Genomic DNA, 16,497 nt, shown 5'->3' with positions numbered 1-16,497 from the left:
GCTCAAGTTTTGGGTGGGACTCTCCGACAACAGATTACGTAGGGCCCAGGCCTATGAGCAAGGCACGAAGAGCCAAAAACCTAAAAGTCTTCCCTGAACACATAACATTTTCAAAAATTGTGTTGCTGTGTAGTAAAACGTTCCCTCTGTGTAAATGAACACTTCCATTTATAGTCTACTTATTTTGCTCCGAATTATCAGAAAGAGAAATAGCTCCCTCGTGTGGATAGACTAGGTCTCGACAAGTCTATAATGTGCATTGTTTTTACATTTGCATTAGGCTACTTGATTTAACAAATTAAAGGCACAACTTAAATCATTGACACAAATATTTAAAATATTTTTAAATATACATTTTTATTGAAAATTATGGTTGACACCGGCTATTAATACAATATTTGTTATTTTTGCAGTGTATAGTGTAACAAGCAACAATCCACACTTGAACCTTTTATTGAGATTTATTGAGAAAGTTCCTGCATTTCAGTGCAGGTGTCATAATAATATTGTACAATTCACATGAACAAAACTACAATCCAAATTCAATAATTGTAATAGAATATAATCATGTATCAAAGCAACAGTATAAAAGGCAAAGAGTTAATAGTGCAACATTCGTTTAATTTCTCCCACATGACAGATTTGAAGGTAAGCACCTGAGAAGATAGTGGACTGAAGTCAGATCACCCAAAGCCTAATTTATGCTGCATCATACTTGCTTGGACCGAAAATAACTGATCTACAAGCTCGGAACGACACCGTCATATGACAAAGTATAAGCTTAAGCTTAATGGTGAGGCATTGCTTTGGGAAAAAATACTTTGAAAGACATGCAATTCCTTCATGGTATGGAGGTTAAAAGTACCACAGTCCTAGACCTTGCTAAAGCAAGACAGAGACAGACACAGGCCTTCATTCTTTAGAATTGGTTCTTCTTACATAGCCAACCTGGTTGAATAAGAGTCAAATATAAAAAACACAGCGCCAGAAAAGTTTATATGGTCTTCACTACGCCCCCTGCAACCAGGTTAAAGGCACAGATAGGTGTACGTGTACTATAACATTAGAACACATAACGGATCTCCTTTTATGCTGGTTTGTGCTTAAATGAATCTTGTGTGCTTTTCGACATAATGTCAGTCCTTAGACTCCTTACAATAATCAAAACTTTTACCAAATAAATTAAATACATTATCATAATATAATGATGAATTCTGGCTATGGCTTGTCTCTTTTGAAGTAATAAAGTACCTTTTTAAACTGGAAAACAAAAAATATTTTGTTTGTGTAAAATGAACTCTCAAACAAATGTGTCTACTTTTACTATACACATGTAAATGAAGAGGATTTATTTTCAAGCCATTTTTCCTATCTCACTTCAAAATAAAAGCAATAGCTTTCTGTACTGCTACGTTTTGACATAATACATCAATTTAAAGCACCACCTTCCTGTTATCACATTTCCAAAAATACATACACAATATCCATAAAATAATTGGCTTTTTAAAAGGTATTTTACCATTTCAATCAAAAAAATATTTTCAAGGAAAAATAATCTGACAATTAACACTAAATACTAATCCTTATTGTAATTTCACAAATAAATATTAATTAAATATATTCTTGGTATGATCGACTCAGAAATGCACAATAGGTTTTAACACTTAAATTATGATACGTTCAAGTTGTTTATTTTAATAAACATGCTTTAAATGCATGTTAGAAGTGAAAAAGACCAATATAAAATATACCAAATTCAAGCACTATTAATCAGTGAACTTGTTTTGAGTTTCGGTAATGCAGCAATATAAAAAACAGGCCGTTGTTCTCAAAAGCTGCATAAACTGTATATTCTTTGAAAGCCATCACTTTCATAACAGGCCTGGTGCCGTTTTCATGAAAAATTGTTTACATAGATGTCTTTTGAGGTTATTATAGTACTTGATAATTGTCTTAATTTTTATAAATAACATACTCACAAAAAGCGAAGATACAGACAAAGACAATGGCGATAAGAAAGCAAGCAAAGGGCACACAGATGAGTTCCAACACAGACAATTGATGTGTAGAACCACTGAATCATTTACACATCACCACAAGAAGTTGTCCTGTGACCATGACAAGGCTTCGACTGAATCTAAATAACTGTAAACCAGGCGCATCAGTCGGTGAATAAGAAACCGTTTTGTGTTGGTCACACTGTGTAGTCTAGATCAGCATTCAACTTGCTGTACATGGAATAAATAGCATCCACAGTAGCGGTGAAGTTTACAAGGAATTTTCTAATTTTCTCCAAGCATTCCTCGTCCTTGACTTCCCGACCCTTGGAAAGAGCCTTCATGAAGTCTACCTTATAGGGAGCAGCATAAAGTGCTGCCTAAAAGGGGTAAACAGAGATTTGAAAGACATTAACACTAAAAATATTGTAACTCCTGAGTGCTAAATTAACACTGAGGATTTTACTGTGTAGTACATTTCTCAAACAGCAATTGAACCAAGCATGTCTTTAACAAACACACAATACCTGTGAACTCCTTACCTTGAAGAGTTGTTGAATCAGCCAACCATGGTACATCTTCAGGGAGACTTCGTAGGCTCTGGTGGCATTGATACGGATGAGATTTGGGTTGTTTTCGTCCCTCTCACCATCTGCCAGACTCTGAAGTAGGACTTGGATAAATCGTAGACCTCTGGTGATGGAGATTAAGAAATATACACAAGTTGGCTGCACAAGATGCTTAAATAAGAAATTGTAAACATGATAAACACTTTTGTTGGACTATGTCAATATCCTATGCATGGTCTAATGCGTGCACACACCAGTCACACAATACCTTGCCGCTCCAAGAGCTGTAATTAACACAAGATCCCTTACACAACACTGTATCCTATATCAGTAATCAGGGTTTATTTCATATGGGTTGTCCAATTGGCACAAGGGTAAAGTTCCTGCCCACCACCGCGGAGACCAGGGTTCGATTCCTCCACAACGCATCCAGCTTGGCTGGGCATTAAAATGGAACACAATTAGCCATTGTTTGCGGGGGAGGGCGATCTCTGTCGCTGCACTAATGACTCCAAAAGGTTGGTCAGGGCTCCTGTTCAGCAGGGGAGTGGAACTTAGAGGGCTAATTAGTTCCTCTGCTTTTGTTAAATTTTATATCAGTTGATGATTTTCAATCCCAGAGAGTTCGAGTGCACCTGTTACAAGGTTACACTGTCCATGTTATGAGGATAGTCATTTTGACACACTTTTTAACCACTAGGAAGCCTGTTCTCTATAGTTCTTTCATGTCCTTTATTTGGGTCTGTTTTAAGGTGTTATACGTTCAGCTACATGTATGTGTTATATTTGCAAACTACATATACGCTGCCTTCATGGCCAGGTCTCACTTGCAAAATAGATGTAAATCTCTATGTGGTTAAAGACACACACGCACACCAAAACCCCACAAATCTCTTCTTCCCTCACCTTTTTAGCCACATCAGTGCCAAGGTAGCTCCAACTTTGGGCCATTCTGCTCCATGCATCTCCTTCTCTGCCTCCAGTATATTTTGGAGTGTCTTGAACCTAGTTGGGTTGCCATCATAAATTGCCTTGATTTTCTAAATGTGGACAACAATACAAAATACAGTTGAACTTACATTTTTAGTCTCTCAGAGATACAAATTTTATTGTGTATTATTAGTATATTATATTAGTATGTATATTAAGTACTTACAGTGATGTTCCCTGCTATGTCAGCCTTGACTGGAGCAAACACTGTTGAGCCAAGGCAATCTGAAAAGAGAAATGGACACATAATATCTAGCTGAAAACAGTAAAGAGATCTCATTGTTAATGATAGTACCGGTAATCACTTTCAACCTGACGCATGTCAGGCAAAACAAATTAAATTATTAAAAGAATAACAAACAAATGGCGAAAATAGCAGATCTACAAGCTCACAACGCATCCTAATGCCACGTGGTGTGAGCTTGTAGACTGACTATTTTTGATGTCTGATTAACATCAGACCATTATGCATCATTGTAACCTCTTGAATTACCATTGCACTTTGACAGTAGAAAATATAAATGTTTACAGTAAGTGTCATTACTCATTACTACTACAGCGGTTCCACATGCACATGTTTTTGTTGGATTAAATAATTTTCAATTGTTGGAACTTCTATTAAATTGTACACTAAGAAACAATGTTAAATAATTAAACAGGATAGAGAGCCAGACAGATTTTTTGAAAGGAGCATTGGATTGCATTAAATATTCAGTAGCTCCAGCTTTCCCCTCCAAATGCAATGCACTGTGTATAAATAGGGGACATCATGTAAGATTTGAAAAAAATATATCACTAATGTACAAATCCTTACAACATTTCAATTTGGTTTCCTATGTGCCGTGCCATGTAGATATCAAACTTTAACATAAATGTCAAAACAAGCTGCAGTACACAGTGTCAGGGGTGATATCCACCTGGATTATTAATTTATGTTTTAATTGAGACTGAGGCATCATCATTATACTAGTGTCAATGGGGTGTTTTTAATTAGGTTACTACACAGTAAAATCCTCAGTGTTTATTTATACATTTGTAAATCCAAGAGTTATTACGGTCCATTTGGTTTCACTTGTGAAACCAGAGTGAAATAACACTCAGGATTTGACAGTGTAGAGAACCTGAGTGTTTGGAGATACAGTAGGACAGTGGACCACAAGGGAGTTATCTAAAATCTCTTGACCACACACAGCTGATGGAGAAGATCGTGTGACAAAACAGACAGCCTTCAGCCCCCCCCCCCCCCCCAGCGGAAACTACTCATGACCAAGTGCGGTCAATTGTGTTGAACTGATGCCAACACTGTTGTATCTCATTTCAGTGACATCCTCTTTCTCCTAAGGATCTTTATACGTTTACCCTGCATGCCCTCAGTATTTACATATATAGACTGTCTCTATATCAGTGTTCATTTTCTCGACTAAAACTATGACTACCTTTTTTTCACTGGCGAAAACTAAATAAAAACTAAGCTATGATGACTAAAACTATGACTAAATATACTGACAATTTCGTCAACAAATAAAAACTATGCTAAAATGTTTGGGAGGGACCAGTGGAGAAGAGATCCAGTAGAACTAAGACTAGTCATTTTATTCTTGGTTGTGTGCTGGTGTCGCATTCCGGAAATAGCTGATCTTGTAGATCAGCTATTTTCGGCATGCAGCTAAGTATAAATCAGGCATTATGACGCCATCAAGCCCTGCCAAAAATACATTTTAGTCGACTAAATCAATTGTAGATTTAGTCGACTAAAATCTTATGATATTTAGTCAACTAAACTAGACTAAAAGTTAAACATTTCAGAAGACTAAAATATGAATATAACTAAATGGAATTGTATGAATACAATCTCTACATACACACCTCTCTCTGCATGTCTGTCTGTCTCTGTTTGTCTCTATTGTTTAACAATACATAATATGCTACAGCTCGACTGTTGTTACAAACAACAGTGCCTCTGGATGGAAGGCCCTGGCAATGCAAAACAAATAGAGGTCCCACAACAAGGGTTTCACGGGTTTCACGTGACAGATTCAATACAGGAGCTTTGGCATATTAATACAGAATGAAGCCACACAAAGCTGCCCCAGTGCACTATGCAGCCAGTGAATGAGCAAGGGCAACTCAACACCGTACTAATCAATTTTCACAACTTAAAATCCAGGGCAGTGAATTAAATTATGCATGCTAAAGGATGAGGACTGCTTGATGAAGAGGAATTTGATCCTCACCAAAAAAGATTATCCTTTATAGGGACCAATATGTTGAGGTGATTGGATAGATTGTATCACACAATTAGCTTTGTGTTTCTTAATCAAAGTTGAACTTAATACCATTTTGGAAAACAATTCCCAACTGCTATTACGGTCAGACAGAGACAAATATTTGTAAAATAGAACATTAACAAATGTATCACTAATATATAGATAATAATCAAATCTACTCTAAGATAAGTCTTGCCTATGAACTGCGAGATAATTCATTGTTAAATCAAAAGATATGAAGCCTGCTAAAAGTAAATCACTCCATAGAAAATTACATCATTTCTGCACTCATTAACATCAACAATTATGTTTTCTTCTACAAATAAACTTCTAAATAACTGATGGGGAACATGCTAACTACTATGTATCAAGTACTGTAACGAACGCAGTTACATGTTCACCATCACCTGTACAAACTTCACTTACCAAAGAAGGGTGGAAGATGTGACACTGCCTCCAGAAATGGTCGTGTCTCTATTTTACTATCAGGTGGGAGCTGTCTGAACTGATGGTCATTGAGGAGAGCCATCTTCTTGTACTCTGTAATGTTACAAATAGACTGTTAGACAAATAGACAGTTACAGAGGCAGAGCTGATTGATTGTCGACACCTGGGAAAAGTAGACAACACTCCCCACCTCCTCCCCTTGCTTGCTCCTCCTTTACGCACTGCGCACGCACGCACACACACACACTCACACACACACAGATTAGTGGTGGAAAGTAACTACTGTAAGTACATTTACTCAAGTACTGTACTTAAGTACACAATTTTGGTATTTTTACTTTACTTATTATTTACTTCCAGTTTTCAGCACTTTTACTTCTACTCCACTAAATCTCAGAGGCAAATATTGTACTTTTACTCCACTGCAGTTATTTGAAAACTTTAGTTACTAGTTACTTGATATAAATTATTATATTATGAAACATGCATTAACCACTTTAGCCATATTTTATACATAGGCTATTTGAAAATTGCCCATCTAAGCTCACAACGCCTCACTATGCCACAAGTTGTGAGCTTGTAGATCTGCTATTTTCAAAAAAAGAAATCCTTTTACTTTTGGTACTGTAAGTATATTTTGATTTGATGCCAATACTTTTGTACTTTTACTCATGTAAAATTTTTAACACAGGCCTTTTACTTGTAACAGAGTATTTTTATATTGTGGTATTGCTAATTTGACTTAAGTAAAATATCTGAGTACTTCTTCCACCACACACACACACACACACACACACACACACACACACACACACACACACACACACACACACACACACAAGAGAGGACACTCCATGACACTTACATTTGAGTCAAATAGATAGTCAGCCGGCTGTGACAGCATTAGGAAAAGCAGCCAAATATCCCACAGAGGACTGTAGTTTCAACACCAGTCTTGAATCAATCTGGTCAGGATGGTCTTTAACTGAGCCGATCAGCTGACAGCATTCTTCCTCTTTCACACTTATTATCATACAATGTTGCAAGACCGCCAACTACTGGGATCTGGATGAATTACTTAACCTGCTGAAAAACGTTGTTTTTGTTATGACATATTAACAATAATTAACTTTTGCTTCTCAAACGCATTACGATAACCTTTTCCATATCTACGGGGAGCAGCCATTCATGTAAATGTACAAATAAACACCAAGAGTGCACTAATTAATTCTGTTGAAAGATAGTCTTGCTTTATAAACACCTGTCAAGCATGTAATTCGAGTAAACTAAGATTACTTTTTTAAATGATTAACCAAACAAGGTTTTTGAAGGACTGTTATGGGTACAGGGTACAGCGAGTCCTGGAAAGCCTGCTGACGCGAGGTTAGGCTACATGGATCTTTTTGTCCTATACCGCATCCCGTAGCGTGGGGGTAACTAGGAAGTGGAGTGGTTTCTATGGATGCTCTTAAGAAGCTTACAGGACGGTTATTATTTGAATGCTGACCCGCCTAGAAATCAACAAACTTACACAAATTTAAGAGTGACACTGGACAGCCAGGTAAGCGTATAGTAATTTAGATTAGGTCAAATATCACAATAGTGCATAGTAGTGTATATCTGTCTGTCTTTAATGTTTCGATGAATTGAGTACAAAGGACCCCAATGAAAACAAGCCATATGCTTTCTTGGGTTTAAAATCCTCTCAGCAGACCTATTATTGATTGAACCGTACTGTGTTTTTTTTTTTGCAAACTGCAAATAAAGTATTCAATCAATCAACCAATCAATAGCGAACTATATGGCCTGTCAACCGAGACAGATATCTAACGTAGCTACGTAATTGTTTTGAATAATTATGTTCCCCTAGCTGTAGTATACAACCCTCGTAGACGTATTTATGATTCTGACGTTTTCAATCTACGAGAGTTGTAGGGTGCACTTCCTATAGTGACTTGGACTTTCTGCACTATGCCCCGTAGACACTCCAAACATTGTACAAAATGAAAATAAAGGTGCTTACCGCTGAGCCCCAAATGTTAACTGGGTCTACGGGGTAGTAGTGTAATGTAATAATCCATATCTTTCAATAAAGAAGTGTTTTAATGCCGTCTGTGGCCGAACGCCATTTTTTCACCCTCGTTAACTTCCTGTTTACATTTAGTGTAATTCCGGGTTCCACCGGATGCGCCCCGTCACTCACGTCACTACCGCCCATTGGGAACTTCCGACAGAATCGGCCACAGACGGCATTAAAACACTTCTTTATTGAAAGATATGGATTATTACATTACACTACTACCCCGTAGACCCAGTTAACATTTGGGGCTCAGCGGTAAGCACCTTTATTTTCATTTTGTACAATGTTTGGAGTGTCTACGGGGCATAGTGCAGAAAGTCCAAGTCACTATAGGAAGTGCACCCTACAACTCTCGTAGATTGAAAACGTCAGAATCATAATTACGTCTACGAGGGTTGTATACTACAGCTAATGTTCCCCCATAGTTAGTATAGCTGATGCAGCGTGGCCAACGACGACAGTAATGTTATATTATCTTGGTGTTTGTTAGCCTTTGAACGGCTGTGATATTACATACATTTCATGTATTTGGAATACATGATATCACAGGCTGCCATTCTAGGGATACATAGTTTGTTTGTTTTTGTCCCCAGCCAAAACAAGTCTATACTCCTTCGTACGTCGGTGTTGCTTGCCGAAAATAGTCGATCAACAAGCTCACAATACATTCGCGACACATGAGCTTAAAGGTAGGGTAAGTGATATTTTTTGGTTAAAACAAAAAGTATTTTGTTAAAAGGTTAAAATACTATATTCTGATAGTAATCATTGCTATAGTGTTTTTTCAGTAACAGATGTCTCCCTGAGTCTCCAGCTCTTTAATAAACAGAATTTTTTTTTTTCGGTAGGTGTCAAAATCTCAGCCAATCAGGAGAAAGTACCCATTTTTAAGCTTAATTTGTATAGTGTTCCAGTTCCAATTTTGTCTTCTCATTTCTTAGTGTCATCACTTCCAATTTCACTTGTTTAATCTGTATCCTGATTGAGTTCTCTGTCCTGGTTGGATAAAATTGGAAATGAAACTGAAACTGAAACGAAAATGCATTTTCTGTTTAATAAAGAGGTGGAGAGACAAGGAGACTCCTAATACTGAACAAACACTCTATAGCAATGAGTACTATCAGAATATAGAGCTATTTAACAATTATTTTAACCAACGCAAATCACTTACCCTACCTTTAATATCATTGAGCTCATCATAGGTCTGCTATTTTCGCAGTGCGAGCTATAACGCTGATGACATGAACCAACGGTTTACTGTACATATACGTTTATTGCTACTATTGATGTCTTTTTTATTATTATTATTAATATTATTGTATATTATTGTATGCCTTTAAATGTCTCAATGAATTGAATACACAGGACCACAATGGAAACAAGCCCCTATAGTGTTTTTTGTGTTATCCTTTTAGCAATCATTGTTTTACAATTGTATTACGATATTATTACAATGATTGTAATGTCGTACCACTGTACTATTTGCAAAGTCAATCAATCAATAACATTGTGTGTGTGTGTGTGTGTGTGTGTGTGTGTGTGTGTGTGTGTGTGTGTGTGTGTGTGTGTGTGTGTGTGTGTGTGTGTGTTTTTTTAGAGATCCCCATGGCTCTACCAACCCTGTCCGCTCATGTGCCCAGTCGTGCCCGTGTGGTGGAGAGACAGATGGCACGGCAGAGGGAACAGGAGGCCCGCTCGCGGCAGCAGTGGGAGCTGCATTCTCAGTACTTCAAAAAACAGACTTTATACAGCTCTAAACAAGCAGGGTGGAGTTCTCGTCAGTCTCATGAACAGAGGTAATATTATACAGTGGCTATTTTATTAGGTACACACCTACTACCTACTGCTTCAATGTAATTTAATGACAACGTTTCGAGCCAAGGCTCTTCATCGGGTCAAACTCCAGGAGTTTGACCCGGTGAAGAGCCTTGCCGCAAAACGTTGTCATTAAATTACATGGGAGCAGATGAGTGTGCAGGTTTATTTTTCATGATACTTTCCAACCCAGCACCTCAACCAAGTGATGTGTGTATTCTATTAGATTATGTACTGAGTTTCGATGAATTGAGAACAAAGGACCCCATTGGAAAAAAGCCATATTGCTTTCTTGGGTTTAAAATCCTCTTAACAGACCTTGTACTTCCCTGTGCTTGTCTTTGCAAACTGTTAATAAAGTATTCAATCAATCAATCAATGCCCTCTGTTTGGAGGAGTAGGAGGTTGTTTGCAATAATGAACGGGTGTACCTAGTGGCCAGTGCAGTGAGTGTACACAAGAACTGTATGTACCACCACATAAAGAGCTCGCTCATATCTGTTTCACACTAATTACATGATGTACACGTCACCATTCTGGAGAAATTTGCCAGTTCTGATAAAGACACAGTGAGAGGATAACATCCTTTGCTCTTGAGCAGACAACTGACATACGAATGCGCTAATGTCTCATTCATCTCTTCGGCCAGCATGTCAGCATACCATAAAGATAGGTTGAAGGAGGAGAAGAAGGCGAATCTGGAGCAGCGCAGGAGCCGTCTCAGGGCCATGCTCCAGGAGGAGCGAGACCAGCTAGAGGCAGAGCTCCAGGGAGTCGTTCCTGATAGGAGAACATTGTCAAGTCAGTTGGTGCAAAAGACAGAAGAGCTCCGCTCAGCTAGGGAGGAGCGAAGGAAAAAGGTACAGTAGTCGCATAACTTGCATGAAATGTTCCTCCATCAACAATGTAACAGTAGTTGATGGCTTCACAGATTAGGCATCGGCTTCACAGATTCGCTGAACTTTGCGTCATGTTTGTGCCGCTGCGCCAATATAAGTGGTACCGTACAATGGAACTCCATTTGTGTATGCATTGCTCACGTACGTCATCAACACTTGCATTATTCCCGAGTAAGCCAGTGCCCGCCGGTACTGCACTGGTTACTCTAACAACGGGTACAATGTGTATTGTAAATGCATTCCCCACTTACATTGTTCCCGATTTGCATGGTCCCTGAGTAGTGTTTATAATACAATATGATACAATATGTGTGTGTGCATGTCTTTGGTCTCAAAATCCCTGCACATAATTCTAAACACATTTCTCTGTAATCTGCAAGGTCTGACAGTTAATTGTGTCAATTATGTTTTTATCATCAGTCAGTCAAAGGTTCTGATTCTGTAAATGTTTACTTTTCTTTTTTAGAATCAATTGAGGCATTTAGAAGACGGTCGAATACAGTCTTTTGCAGGCTCTCTCTCTCGCTGGATTCAAAGATAAAGTTGACATGGATGTACAGTGAGGGGATAGTGACAGACGCAGCTGCGCTTAACTTGATAAAGCAACACATTGAACACAAGCTCTGATCGATTCCAGTAGGAGATAGACAGGTAGAGGGAGGGAGACAGGAGAATAGGAGAGAGGGAGAATAGGAGAGAGGGAGAGAGACAGACAGGAGCTACCCCAATGCTTTTCTTTGTGTTTGTGTTGGCCCCCCGCCTGAACCTACTGAAGTTAAGGGTCGACCCGCACATCACTAATATAACACAGTGTGCAAAATGTGTCAGCCTGTACTGCAGTGATAATGGTTGTCTCTGTCTTATACCCTCTAGCTGGCACAAGAGCTGCTGCATGAACACTGGAAGAAAAACAACCCAGAGTTGCGAGAGGTAGCTAAACCTAAACTAACCTTTTGTTGTTGCACAGGTTTGGGGCAAACAGGTAAATGGCACGGCATGCTAAAAGTTCAGAGGAATCTCATGACAGTCTTATAGCGTAGAGAAAACAGACACTTTTTTGACAAGACGTGCACTTGATCTGGAAACCAATAGCTCTTGTGAGGCAAATATTCCAGGACTTTGTTAACCTGAGTCCTACAATAGAATTACTTCAGAGGATTAATTATTCTTAGGTCAGGGTTGTCGGTATCTCTGTCTGGTCTTTGTCACAAATCCTAGTTGCATTCTGCCCACAGGTCGAGTCTGTGCTACATAAAGATCATGTTGTCAGCCAATGGCAAGAGCAGGTGTCGGAGAAAAAAATGGTAGGTAATATTTGTAATACTGAGCATTATCATAGTATAGCTGTTCAGCAGATCGTTGTGTCTCAATATACTTTAAAGGAATATACATGTTTTTTGACATGTAGACCATTTGTAATATATACATACAGTATCAAGTCTGAAATCTACTGTCAGTGAATGATTCCTTACAGCATAGTGCATTACTGAGTACATTTAAACATTGATATAAGCCCTCTATTGAAAACCTACAGCATGAAGAGGCAGCTCAGGAAGAGAAGAGACGTTTCGAAAACGAGTTTGAGAGAACGCGAAAAGAGGCTGTGGAGCGAATGAAGCAGGAGGAAGAAGGAAGAAAAACAGAGGAGCGGAAGAGAGCAGATGAACTCAGGAAACAGATGGAAGAACTGAAGCTAAGGGAGGAAGAGGTATACAGATCTTGGAATCTTAACTTGAAATGTGATAAGAAATGGTGTTATCAGGTGCGTTGTTTAAGTAGTGGTTAATTTCTCTGTGGTTCAGGCTGGTCGTCTAAAGAAAGAGCAGGAAGTCCTGCTCGCCCAGCACTGGGAGTTGGAGAAGATGGAGGAAGAGAGGCGAAAAGTGGAGGACAAGAGAAGGAAATCAGAGATGGGGTAAGGCAAGCTCTCCGTGGGCTTCATAATGGCCTGGAAACGATAGAAATCTCATTACGTTTGTTAGCTACATGCTTACTGACCTCTTGCCCCTTCAGGCATTTCTTGGTCCGTCAGTACCGCGCTCAGCTGAAGAGGAGAGCACAGCAAGTGCAGGAGGAGCTTGTGAGTCCAATTAAACTTTCATTCATCACTCAGCCTCTGTGGACTCTGCAATGCTAAGCAATATCTGTGTGCCCTGCCTGTACCCAACCAGGAGGCAGACCGCAAGATCCTGACCGCTCTGCTGGAAGGGGAGCAAGAGGACAGGAGGAGTGAGAGTGCACGTAGAGAAAGGGCTATGGCTGACGCCGCCTGGATGAAACATGTGATCGAAGAACAACTTGAGCTAGAGAGGGAAAGGGAGGCAGAGTTTGACCTTCTGTACAGGTGAGCACTTGTTGGGTTTTTCAGTTGAAATGGTTATTTTCGGTGAACAACACATGTATAAGACTAGTCTTTTGTAAGCTCTTGACTATGGGGCAGGGATTCTGTTACTGTTAAAATTGCAAAACACCCTGTCTCATCCTTTCAGGGAGGAAGCCCAACGTGTTTGGGAGAAACGGGAGGCAGAGTGGGAGAAGGAGAGGAAAGCCAGGGAGCGGCTCATGCATGAGGTGAATTAGCCTTTTCAGTCCAGAGGGATTTGGGATGTCATAAATAAAATAAAATAAACACACAAATGGCTGAAAACCCCAGGTGGAGGTAAGCCAAAACATGACCGTTTCATAATAACCCAGCTGAATGCTTCACCTAAAGGTTCTCATGGGGAGACAACAGCAGCTAGAGGCTAAGATGCAGCAGAACCGTGAGGATCAAGAGGAGTCGCTAAGGAGACGAGAAGAGCTGATCCAGGAGTTGGAGTTGGAGAGGGAGACCAGACGCAGGGAGAGGGACCAGGAACAGGGATACAGAACTGCACGGATGCAAGAAATTAATGCTCAGGTTAGAGCACTGATTCTACACGTATCCTGATAGTCACTTAAAAAGCAATGCAATTGTGACTTACTTTTGCTAAACTAAAAGTATCTTTCACAAAAAACAAATTCACTTAAGAAGCTAGAGCTTCCGGCTAACTAAAATGTTAAATATCAAGGCACTGAGCTTGCTCCAATTCACCCTATTGAGAACCCCAGTAATGTCTAGTGATTGTTGAAGTCCCTTTTCAAATAAGGCCTGATTCCACCAAACAAGTCTAGAACGTCAACTCTACAGTTGGCCCCCATGTTAATGGGCAGTGGTGTTCCCACCAGCTGTAGCACATAACAGCTCTGTTACAGCTTGCGAGCATGCAGAGAAGTGGTCTTTTATGCTTTTGTTGGAATTTCCTAGCTGTGCATTTTCACATAATGATGATGATAATGAATTTTATTTGTATAGCACCTTTCCAAACAAAGTTCCAAAGTGCTGCACAGAGCAAAGTTAAAAACGACAGACAACAAAGCAAAACAAATAATACACTGTAGATGCTCAATATTTGCAACATATTTTCACAAACCCAAGATGTGACAAAGCTCTGAGACATTGGTGTCTTCTGCATAAAACTCGGCTTCAAATTAACCAAACAAATCAAAATGAACATCAAAACAATTAGATAAAATGTTTACTATCAGACTGCAGTGTGTTCCGAATCCATCACTTGCCTGCGTCAGATACATTTCAGCAAATGTAGTCTGCCGGTTCTGGAAATCTCTTTCAATATTACTTTTCTTTACCGTTTGCTAATTTGTCGCTGAAGATCAAGCATACCAGCAAGCCAGCAACGCTAGCAGTGAAAGCAAACAAATCTGTCCACACACTATTAAATTCTCTATTTTCCACTGAGGGTCCCTTTTCTGTGTTTGTAATCTAGTCTAGCTAGAGAAACTCGACTAGCCAATGCTATTGAGGTTTGGCAAAATGTTTAGAGGATAAGGCTGTGGACATAAGCTAGACATTTTCTCAGTGTATAGGCTAGACATTTTTCTTTACGATTGGAGAATTTAAGAATCACTTGTTTAGTCCTACAACAATAACGATTATATTAATTTAATTTTGATATGTTTTTTTGTCAAAGCATAGGGAGCCACTGGAGATGGCTTAATATGCGGCCTACCCCTGGAATAAAATCATGAATTATTGTCCCCCAGATACTCTAATGACCTATCAAGGCAATAAATGACTACAACAGCACTAACCAATTTCTGGATTAACAATAGGCCAAATTACTCACTAACCTTTGGATGGCCCTCCATTTGTAACAAACCAGCTTAAAGATGTGACAAATCTCAGGCACACACCACATTTTAAATGTATAAACAATAATACAAACAATAGTTGAAATGAGTGAATTTGCAGAATTGTATGATGCTAATTCATGCTGTCAAATGAACTTTAATGCTGTTGTAGCTGCATTAATTCCACTACAGGGGCCATTAATAAACATAACTCAATTCAATCCAGGAACGCATCTGTGTCATTTTAGATTTCTTTGGCTATTAAAAAATAGCAGATATACAAGCTCATAGAGCCGTGCTGATCTGCTATTCTTTGAATAATATTGCAAATCTTTGAATATATATATTTTTTTTAAAGCAAACATTTGTAACTCAAATCTTTGCTTCTGGTGATTCTACAAATGTCTAAATCCTAAATGTACTTTTTTCTTTTTGCGATATCAGTGGTTCCCAAACCTTTTTTTCGTGTCAAGGACCACCCAAAATGTTATTTATTTGGCCGGGGACGCCCCATCTCAATATCTTTTTGTACCAGGGACCCCCACCAGAAGTAAAGATTTGAGTTACAATTACAAAAATATATATATTTTCAAAGATTTGCACACGTCACGATTTCCCCCCACAAAAATAGCAGATCTACAAGCTTGTATATCTGCTATTTTCGAATAGCCAATGAAATCTAAAATGACTCTGTCCTCAGACCAAGACTGTCTTGGACCAAGTATATTGTGTGTTTACAATATTATTGTAGGTCGAGCAACGGGGTCGTGAGCAATGGGAGGAGCAATGCAGGAGAGAAGAAGAAGAAAAGGAGGAGAGGGAGGCGCTTCAACTCCAAGACGACGAGCTGAGGCTGGAGACGGAGAGGAGAGTCGAGCGGGGGTACCAGGAAAAGGTACAGGATTATAAAAAGGCCACATCATATGAATCGATGACAGTGAAGTTTGCATTCCATCTAGCAGGCTGTTATTTAGGAAAGTGTTTTGATTGATTATTTTTTTTTACCTTTAACTAATTGAATTCCTTACTTGATTTTTCAGATTCACAGCAGACCCCGATCAGCCTGGACATGAGGACTCAATAACAGACTATTTTTATGCCAATAAAGCTTGTTTACATAATAAAATGAGATAGGTTTGCAATCATGCTAGAGCTAAATTGTTTTTTTTACACTTTAACATTTTGTATTAAATCTGAAGAAAACACTAAAGCTTCTTACACACCGGGGGCGATTTTTTCATGCGAATAATACGTTTTTTTTAA

The 16,497-nt window shown here is 38.9% G+C and overlaps 2 protein-coding genes across 3 annotated transcripts; one reads left to right on the top strand and one right to left on the bottom strand.

Moving 5' to 3' along the window:
• Positions 1-465: 465 nt before the first annotated feature.
• Positions 466-8,344, bottom strand: gltpa (glycolipid transfer protein a). 2 transcript variants are annotated; one of them, XM_080432607.1, is made up of 7 exons: positions 8,294-8,344; positions 7,136-7,356; positions 6,250-6,363; positions 3,723-3,781; positions 3,473-3,606; positions 2,540-2,690; positions 466-2,377 (listed from the first exon to the last, which is right to left on the bottom strand). In XM_080432607.1, exons 3-7 carry the CDS (start codon positions 6,350-6,352, stop codon positions 2,195-2,197), a joined length of 630 nt encoding a protein of 209 aa, XP_080288733.1. In that variant the 5' UTR covers positions 6,353-6,363; positions 7,136-7,356; positions 8,294-8,344; the 3' UTR covers positions 466-2,194. The 2 variants fall into 2 exon arrangements, with proteins under 2 accessions (XP_080288733.1, XP_080288732.1); XM_080432606.1 differs by lacking the exon at positions 8,294-8,344 and adding an exon at positions 7,584-7,617.
• tchp (trichoplein, keratin filament binding) lies at positions 7,704-16,402 on the top strand. Its single transcript, XM_080432599.1, has 13 exons — positions 7,704-7,831; positions 9,948-10,146; positions 10,815-11,025; positions 11,938-11,994; positions 12,300-12,368; positions 12,599-12,772; positions 12,867-12,979; positions 13,078-13,144; positions 13,236-13,408; positions 13,554-13,635; positions 13,778-13,963; positions 15,986-16,129; positions 16,275-16,402. Exons 2-13 carry the CDS (start codon positions 9,956-9,958, stop codon positions 16,305-16,307), a joined length of 1,500 nt encoding a protein of 499 aa, XP_080288725.1. The 5' UTR covers positions 7,704-7,831; positions 9,948-9,955; the 3' UTR covers positions 16,308-16,402.
• Positions 16,403-16,497: the final 95 nt, after the last annotated feature.

This window comes from Gymnoscopelus braueri (assembly GCF_963280865.1).
Source record: "Gymnoscopelus braueri genome assembly, chromosome: 7".
Lineage (NCBI taxonomy): Eukaryota > Metazoa > Chordata > Actinopteri > Myctophiformes > Myctophidae > Gymnoscopelus > Gymnoscopelus braueri.
The sequence above is the reverse complement of the archived record's forward strand: the minus strand, read 5'-3'. Positions and strand labels throughout refer to the sequence as shown.